The sequence below is a fragment of the Sparus aurata genome, chromosome 13 (assembly GCF_900880675.1).
Source record: "Sparus aurata chromosome 13, fSpaAur1.1, whole genome shotgun sequence".
Lineage (NCBI taxonomy): Eukaryota > Metazoa > Chordata > Actinopteri > Spariformes > Sparidae > Sparus > Sparus aurata.
The window spans coordinates 35,037,845-35,047,609 of NC_044199.1; the positions used below are offsets into that span (position 1 = coordinate 35,037,845).

A 9,765-nucleotide genomic window follows, 5' to 3' on the forward strand; every position below is an offset into this window, starting at 1 on the left:
TCTGGACCTTTTCATACGGTTTAGAGAAAACTGTGGATTTATCCTTTATCATGGGACACATTCACTCATTCATCACACATCAATCAAAATATTTAATTATAACCAACTCTCCAAACTCTCAGCAGCCTTTTATAAATGTATAAAAACATGATTAGGAACCTTTTCCCCGCCCACGGAAGCACAGTCGCCCTCTGCTCGCCACACAAAGGCTAATGAGCTAACGAGCTAACAGATAATGTAATTAACACACTGAGGGTCTGAAGAGCAGCAGAAAGTAGGACGAATCTATAGGAGCAGATCAGAGCTTCTGTGGAAGGTTCTGTGGTGAGGACGTTCGGATCAGAACCTTTCAGAGAACAGGGATCATTAATGTGTGACGGGTCAGATTTTCTTCTCTACAGGCTGGTGGTTTTATTTTGAAAGCCAGCTGTACAGTAAATGTCAGCAGCAGGTATGATTGATTAATCCAACACTCGTTATTAATGTTCCATCAGACAACAATCTGCAGTGAGTGTTATCACTTATGTCTGCGTGAGTCTTTGCTCTCTGCAGCATCACTCACATGTCGGGTCCGTCCCCTGATACTCAGCTGGACGTGTCCTCACATCTAGTTGAACTGGAGCGCCTCCACATCTCATCAGAACCATCCAGTTTTGTCTTGACAAACACAGCTTGAAATGTTCTGATGTCCTATGTAATATATCAGGTACTCATGCCACAAACAGGAAAGGAAATGTCCTGACGTCTCATCTAAAGTTTTAGTTGTCACAAACTTTCCTCGTAATGTCCCAACGTGTTGTCAGAAAAGACCATAAAAACACAGCTGGAAACACCTGGACATCAGTTTTATTTAGTATAAATATCACAGTTTTTCAGCAGCGTAAAGGTTGGAAACGTTCCATCGTCTTGTGCAAAATATCCCACCTTTGTTTCCATGAAACTGTCCTGACATCTCATTGAAAATATTCAGTTTTGTTTTTGTTTGTCAGAAAACGTCTCTTCAGTGAATTCAGTCTTTCAGTCGCCTCCTCCAGAAGTGGAAACGTCCTGACGTCACAGCCTGCTGCAGTGACCCACAGTGACCTACAGGGGGCAGTGTGGAGCGTTTGGACGCCATGGTACAGTTTTTTTCGATTGCTAAGACACATTGGTCGAAACTGAAGCGACGTGTTCAAAAGTCTTAACACAGTCTGCATTTCCATCATGCAGCTCAGCTCAACAGTTAATCTCATGCCCAGAAGTGTCTCTCACCAACAAAACCCTTCATACTTGTCTCAAAAGAAGCTCATTCAACAAAACACTTTGGAAACACACACAATCACCCTTAACAAACAGAACGACAAAATACTAACAACAAAGAACATGACATCAAATACATCTTATATTTCAACTTAGAATGATTTTTGTCTGGTAAATCAGTATTTTATAAAGGATCTTTTGCACTTTAATGGTTCTAAATTATTGTAATGCTGTAATATATTGCAACAACACTGAATCATGAATGCAGAGATTTATTCAAGAACATTTGTGCTTTTGCATTAGTACTTCAGGACCATGCAGAAAATAAAGATTACGTAAACAGAATAATGCAGAATCTCAGAATTCCAGGGGTAGAATACAAATTATAGTAAGAGATCAAACTAAAAAAACAACACATGTATACTGTAATATTCAGACCCTGTCATCTGCATTCGGCCACATGTTTTCCTCGACATCACATCTTATATCTTCTCTGGCAAGGCACCTAGTGTAGAATCTTCTTGAATGTCTGATCCATCCCTGCAGGCTTCGGGAGAAATATCTCCACAACCAGCATTCATTGCATCCAGCAAGGAGAGCTGGTTGTGTGGAGCGTGATCATAAACCTTCCACCTCCATGCTGAAAAATATTCTTCAACGGGGTTCAAGAAGGGCGAGTATGGAGGCAAAAACAGCACAGACACCCTTGGATGCTTTCTAATGAGGCCAAACGCAGATCACCTGAATCAGTTTCCAGCTGAAAACTACCATCAGCTGTTTGGAATTGCATCTTCGTTTTATTTATTTTTATTGTCAGTATTTTTGATATAATTTTCAATAGATTTCAATGTGGCTGCAGCAGAAATTCTGTTTTTTCCTCTATCATTCTGTTTTGAGTGTGTTTTTAACTGTTTTGAACAGAGTGTGTTAGCATTTGAAAAATGTGCTGTTAAAGCATAGTGTTTTGCAGATGTGAACTAGTGAATGAGAAAAGACTTCATCCATTTCGGTGACTGTGGTCACTGAATGCACTTCGTCTGAAAGCAATGAAAAGTGAGACACAGTTTAGCCCACATGCATTTCTGTTTTGCAGACTGTGCTAAGAGTTTTGAACATGTCGCTTCAGTTTCGACCAATGCATCTTAGCAAACGAAAAAACAGTAAGTTCAGTGTTAGTGACTCAACATGAGACGATCAGTGCGACGTGACCTTATATCAGACGGAGGCTTAAAAAACAAGAGCAGTTTGCTCCTTGAAGGTCACAGCACGCCAGCCTGAGCTGCTGAACGCACTGATGTTACATGACCAGGACATGTTTTATATAATTCATACTTCATACATGCTTCATGTGGAGCTGCAGATGAAGCTCAGACAGCTGCAGGGGAGTTGAAGCCGTCTATGATCCTTCTGAAGACTCAAGACCATCTCTGATGACTCCAAGCTTTCTAAATGTATTCTCCAGTCGAGGAGCTGCAGTGAGTCTCATCATCATCTCCTCAGACAGACACACATCGTGACATCAGCACGCTCTGCTGGTATTTAATGCAGCTGTAAACAGGCTCACATACAAATACATTCACATATAAACAGGTTTATGTAAACAGGTTGTGGGCTCTCATGATGGAGTCGTGCACCACCTCACACGCAGAACTTATGCTCCATAAGAAGAGTCTTGACGGAGGATGTGCTCACCTGTCAGGAGGGACTCGGAGGATGAGCAGGTGACCTGCAGCAGACTGCACATGTTACAGGTAATATACACATTATCATAAACATTCAAACCACACAGTCGTTAGTTCTTGTGGTGCAGATCTGAGGTCAGTATTTCCTCTCTGCTGTCTCACCATCACGTTTAGGAATCCAAGGTTACGTCAAAGAATGAAAACTGTACACAGGTGTTAGTTTTCATACAGCCTTTGGTTCTGGTGGCCCAGTGTTCTTAGTCTCCCCTGTCAGAGTTTTCTCTCCCAGCAGGTTATAATTCCTCCAAGTAAATTATCAACAGGTGTTCCTGCCTAAAATAACAAACGAATATATGAGCAGGACATGAATATTAAGTCATAATAGTTTCTCCTGCTGTGGTTCTGTAGAATTATAGAGGTCCAATATAAATTGATCGGCGTGCAGACGCCTGTGTCTCAGACTGAGGCCCGGCTCACGCTGGGCTGATGGACTGCAGCTGACTTCGCCTCCATCAATCACTCCTGGGAATCATTCAGCACTTTAATATGCAGTAAATTTAATTCATTATTGATAACTACCATCAAACAATATGAGCTACCTGCTTGTTAAAGAGGCAAATGGTCTGGAAATCTTACAAACATTCATTATGTGCTGATGTGATAAATCACAGCAGGAGGCTCGGAGGATGTTCTCTGCTCCCTCCTCCTCTGTCAGCTGCCTCATTGTTTCAGCCAGACAGGTAATCTGGTTTGGAGATGAAATTGTTGCAGGTGTTGTTTTAAAATGGCCACAGGCTCCAGTCATGCTGAGGCTGTCACACATCCAGACTGAACAGATCCTGCTGAGCACCGACGTGCAGCTTAATTATCACCACGACATGTTCAGGAGCAGCTCCAGCAGTCTGGAACCAGGAAACTTCACATCACCAGAGACTGACAGGGGACTTCAACACTGACAGTTTCATTTAAAAGAGCTGGAGGTGGAGTGATGGTGAAGCGATGGCGGAGCGATGGAGGAGCGATGGCTGAGCGATGACGGAGTGATGGTGAAGCGATGGTGGAGCGGTGGTGAAGCGATCGTGGAGAGATGGTGAAGTGATGGTGGAGCGATGGTGAAGTGATGGTGAAGCAATGGTGGAGAGATGGTGAAGTGATGGTGGAGAGATGGTGAAGTGATGGTGGAGTGATGGTGAAGCGATGGTGGGGCGATGGCTGAGCGATGGTGGAGAGATGGTGAAGTGATGGTGGAGCGATGGTGAAGCGATGGTGAAGCGATCGTGGAGCAGTGGTGGAGCAGTGGTGAAGTGATGGTGAAGTGATGGTGGAGTGATGGTGAAACGATGGTGGAGTGATGGTGAAGTAATGGTGGAGCGATGGTGGAGCGATGGTGAAGCAATGGTGGAGAGATGGTGAAGTGATGGTGGAGTGATGGTGAAGCGATGGTGGGGCGATGGCTGAGCGATGGTGAAGCGATCGTGGAGCAGTGGTGGAGCAGTGGTGAAGTGATGGTGAAGTGATGGTGGAGTGATGGTCGAGCGGTGGTGAAGCGATCGTGGAGCAGTGGTGAAGCGATGGTGGAGCGATGGTGAAGCAGTGGTGAAGCGATGGTGAAGCAGTGGTGAAGCGATGGTGGAGCGATGGTGAAGCGATCGTGGAGCAGTGGTGAAGCGATGGTGGGGCGATGGTGGGGCGATGGTGAAGCGATGGTGGGGCGATGGTGAAGCGATGGTGGAGCAGTGGTGAAGCGATGGTGGGGCGATGGTGAAGTGATGGTGGAGCGGTGGTGAAGCGATCGTGGAGCAGTGGTGAAGCGATGGTGGGGCGATGGTGGGGCGATGGTGAAGCGATGGTGGGGCGATGGTGAAGCGATGGTGGGGCGATGGTGAAGCGATGGTGAAGCGATGGTGAAGTGATGGTGGAGCGGTGGTGAAGCGATCGTGGAGCAGTGGTGAAGCGATGGTGGGGCGATGGTGGGGCGATGGTGAAGCGATGGTGGGGCGATGGTGAAGCTATGGTGGGGCGATGGTGAAGCGATGGTGGGGCGATGGTGAAGCGATGGTGGGGCGATGGTGAAGCTATGGTGGAGTGATGGTGAAGTGATGTTGGAGTGATGGTGGAGCGGTGGTGAAGCGATCGTGGAGCAGTGGTGAAGCGATGGTGGAGCGATGGTGAAGCAGTGGTGAAGCGATGGTGGAGCGATGGTGAAGCGATGGTGGGGCGATGGTGAAGCGATGGTGGAGAGATGGTGAAGTGATGGTGGAGCGATGGTGAAGTGATGGTGGAGCGATGGTGAAGCGATGGTGGGGCAATGGTGAAGCGATGGTGGAGAGATGGTGAAGTGATGGTGGAGCGATGGTGAAGTGATGGTGGAGTGATGGTGAAGCATTGGTGGGGCGATGGTGGAGCGATGGTGGGGCGATGGTGAAGCGATGGTGGAGCGATGGTGAAGTGTTGGTGGGGCGATGGTGGAGTGATGGTGAAGCGATGGTGAAGTGATGGTGGGGCGATGGTGGAGTGATGGTGAAGCGATGGTGAAGTGATGGTGGAGTGATGGTGAAACGATGGTGGAGTGATGGTGAAGTAATGGTGGAGCGATGGTGAAGCGATGGTGAAGTGATGGTGGAGCGATGGTGAAGCGATGGTGGGGCGATGATGGAGCGATGGTGGGGCGATGGTGAAGTGATGGTGAGTGATGGTGAAGTGATGGTGGGGCGATGGTGGAGTGATGGTGGAGCGGTGGTGGGGTGATGGTGGGGCGATGGTGGAGTGATGGTGAAGCGATGGTGAAGAGATGGTGGAGTGATGGTGAAACGATGGTGGAGTGATGGTGAAGCGATGGTGAAGTGATGGTGGAGCGATGGTGAAGCGATGGTGGGGCGATGGTGGAGCGATGGTGGGGCGATGGTGAAGTGATGGTGGAGCGATGGTGAAGTGATGGTGGGGCGATGGTGAAGAGATGGTGGGGCGATGGTGGAGTGATGGTGGGGCGATGGTGAAGAGATGGTGAAGTGATGGTGGGGCGATGGTGGAGTGATGGTGGAGCGGTGGTGGAGTGATGGTGGAGCGATGGTGAAGTGATGGTGGAGCGATGGTGAAGTGATGGTGGGGCGATGGTGGAGTGATGGTGGGGCGATGGTGAAGAGATGGTGGAGTGATGGTGAAACGATGGTGGAGTGATGGTGAAGCGATGGTGAAGTGATGGTGGGGCGATGGTGGAGTGATGGTGGAGCGGTGGTGGAGTGATGGTGGAGCGATGGTGAAGTGATGGTGGAGCGATGGTGAAGTGATGGTGGAGTGATGGTGAAGTGATGGTGAAGTGATGGTGGAGTGATGGTGGAGTGATGGTGAAGTGATGGTGGAGTGATGGTGAAGTGATGGTGAAGCGATGGTGAAGTGATGGTGAAGTGATGGTGAAGCGATGGTGAAGTGATGGTGGAGCGATGGTGAAGTGATGGTGAAGCGATGGTGAAGTGATGGTGAAGCGATGGTGAAGTGATGGTGAAGTGATGGTGAAGTGATGGTGGTGGAGGTGCAACAAGAACGCCAGATGCCAACATAGGAGACGATGACTCAACATCTGTAGTGTGAAGCAGGGCATGTGAGCGGAGCATGGAGCGAGCGAAATAGAGTCGGAGCGCAAAGCAGGTTTTAATCCAAAGGCCAGAGCGATGGTTCCGTTTCGCTCCAGTTCAGTTCCGATACCGCTCTCCACGAGTCTAGGGCATGCACAAGTCCAGACTCACGTGTGCCTTCAAGGGTTAGCCTACATCAGAGGTCATTCGTTGAGAGATGGAGTTTGTAAAATATTTCGAAAAGCAAGCAGACAGGTCATATAGGTGCAACGTCAGGAATTGCTCCCTCTTTTAAATTTGAGTGAGCGGGGAGCGATTTCACTGGAGCTGAATGAAATTTTAGGTGAGCAGAGAGCGGTCTTTGAGCGGAGCTGTCTGGTATAACTTGGAGCGATGGAGCGAAGGAGCGAACACCCACGTAAGCGGGGAGCGGAAATTCTTGCTGCTCAGCTCCGCTCACATGCTCTGGTGTGAAGCAGCTGAATAGTTTGAGCCAAGCCCTCTGTGGTTGTTGAGTCTCACTCTGCAGTGTCATGTTGAGACAGCAGTGTGTTGATGCTGCGCTGAGATTGAGCCACAAAACCACTTTAGTTAGAAACATCATGTTTTACTGAAAACTCTTCTGTCTCCACGAACACGGCTGGAAAATTCCCGACGTCTCGACACATTTACAGACTGATCTCTGGTCTGTAACTCCACCACCGCCTCCTGACGTGACAGTCAGCTCATGAACGTGTCATGTGAACATATGCGTGGTATCATCATATGTTTGAGCAGGACCTGTAAAGCTGTCTCAGTCCGACCGGGACTCGTCTGAGAAGACAGCATCAGATGTGTGGTAGTAGTGAGACATCCAGTTTCTCTCAGAGCGGCTGCTGAAATAAAACAGTGTCATTTGGCAGTTTCCTCACAGCTTCACAGCGTCTTGGCACAGATAACTGTCTGCTGTTCTACTAGAGAGATTTGACACCGTTCCTGCACCAAAAACTGCCTCGTTTGGGTGTTTTCTGCTGATAGTAGCTGACACTGTCTCACACACCAATCTGGACTCTCCCATATGTGTGAAAGCGGGCCGACTGGTGCTGACTGGAGTGACATGTTTGTGAGAAACAAGCTGAGTGTGAGTGAGGCCGGCTCTGGCAGCAGGACTGAGCTTTGTAAAAGTGAGTCTGAGCTGTTGTTTTCTGTGACTGTTTCCACAGAAAGTGCTGCCGCTGTCATTGGAGAATGTTTTTAACCAGCCGTATGAATTATTAATTTGAGCTCAGCACAGGTAGTGAAGGTGAGCGTGAGTTGATGGAGAACAGGTGATGCTGCAGCTTCACTTTCCTGGACGCTGAGGTCCATCTTTTACACAAACATCAGAGTTTTCTTCTTCTTTTCTGATTCATCAAACCGGTTTAGAGGATGTGAGTGTGAGTGCTGTGTGAGTGCCGTTAGCCTCGGAGCTGTAACAGGAACCAGCCTCACCTGAAGCATGGACTCCACAAACAGCTGCTAACAGCTGGTCAACAGGTGGACCTGACCTGCTGCAGAGCACATGTTCATATTTAGCTTGTTGGGAACAGTGAGAGAGAGAAATGACTCATCTGAACCTTTTCTTTCATCCTTCCACTGCCGTGATGAAACACTGCCTCTGTGCCTTTTACTCCACTTCACCTGAGCTTCTCTCAGGTGATGGAGGTTGTTTACCTCTGATGTGACGCTCCGAGTGGAGCACAGGAAGCTGTGACATGAGCTCATTTTACATTTACTGATCTGAGACCATCCAGGGACATAAAGACTATGTTCAGGTCCTCTCACCTGTCCATCATTCAGATATGTAAAGCTTTACATGCACACGACTTCTCATCACATGATGGAGGCCGTCACTCAGCCGTCAGCCGGCTGTGATGACGTTCTAACAGAACTGTTCTGTTCCACAATAAGCCTTCGATAATGAAGAAGTCCAGAGCTGCAGGATTTAATTCAAACTCCACCGTCACCAATCAGCAGCTCATTACTCATACGGTGTGCAGACAGTCACATGATTCTTTATCATCAGTCCAGCTACAGTTATATTAGCATATTAATGATTATTACTGGATTCTTTATTGATCCCTGAGAGAACCGGACCTTTTCTCTTCTAATCACGTCGTCCATGAATCAGATCACATAAATCTGATGCTGATTAATAAAGCAGATACTGTGTAAAGTTCTTTAACAGGAGAATTAGTGACAGTGAAACTATAAAAATAGATTATCTGTAAAAAATAAAAGTAGAAGGCTTTTCAGGGACACTTCAGCTGTCAGAACTGGTACCTGTGTGACAGAAGCAGCGCTGCAGATCAGAACCGGCTGAACGGACCAGTAGAAGCCGGTCACAGTTGACCCAGTGAGCGGCTGAGGACCAGAATGTGACAGAGGTTCTGATCCGTGTATTGTCAGAGTCTCTTTAGACGAGTGTCCTCAGAGTGTCTCGCTCAGAGGAGACAAGGTGACCTGAAATCCTTTTATTATGAGAACTTCAGTGAGACTCAGAGGGATGAAATCCGTCCTGCAGCGTCCGTGAATGTTAAAACTCAGCAGCAGCTTTATGAAGAAGAGAGTGAAGTCACTGGATCAGTATGAGCTGCTGCACCTCCTGAGTGATGTTGTGAGTCTGTCACTGCTTCGTGTTGTCTTGGAGTTTTACATATGTGTTTAAGTTAGTGTTGGACTTCATGTGTTTGTCTTTCTTTTCTCTGGTTTTGTGTTAATTCAGAGTGATTCAGTGTCTTTATGACACAACCAGATACTGTGTGTTGGATGTCTGATGGGACACAAACAGACTGACTCTGGATCAGATTATTATACAACTTCATTTCACTATTTCAGACTGAATGAAAACACAAAGAACACTACAATAATCCTACACCACCCTGCTAACGGGCAGTTATCAATGTAACTAAGTACATTTACTCAAGTAGTGTACTTCAGTACAGTTTTGGTTTTGCATCCTCAGTTTTGGTGATGTAATAGAGACCCTACAGATCTGAGATCTGCTTACAGGACCTCAGAACCACCTAACAGAACCTAAGACCTCGTCTGCTCCCACTAACTTGAACCCTGGACACATATAAACAAATAGACAAAGGAAGCTTAATCAGAGGCCTCAGAGAAAAGGTTTACTGAGTTATTGTTGTCGTTTATTATTTCAGGGATTTAAGTGGCTAACGTGTGTTAAAAGAAAAGACGCGCTCTGAAGAAGAAGCTCCGAACTAACTACATTACCCGATGGGCTTTTCTACGGC

General features: G+C 47.2%; 1 protein-coding gene across 1 annotated transcript; it reads right to left on the reverse strand.

The window, feature by feature from the left end:
* Positions 1 to 3,882: 3,882 nt before the first annotated feature.
* LOC115593876 (proline-rich extensin-like protein EPR1) lies at positions 3,883 to 6,519 on the reverse strand. Its single transcript, XM_030437548.1, has one exon. It carries the CDS (start codon positions 6,517 to 6,519, stop codon positions 3,883 to 3,885), a length of 2,637 nt encoding a protein of 878 aa, XP_030293408.1.
* Between the last annotated feature and the right edge of the window lie 3,246 nt (positions 6,520 to 9,765).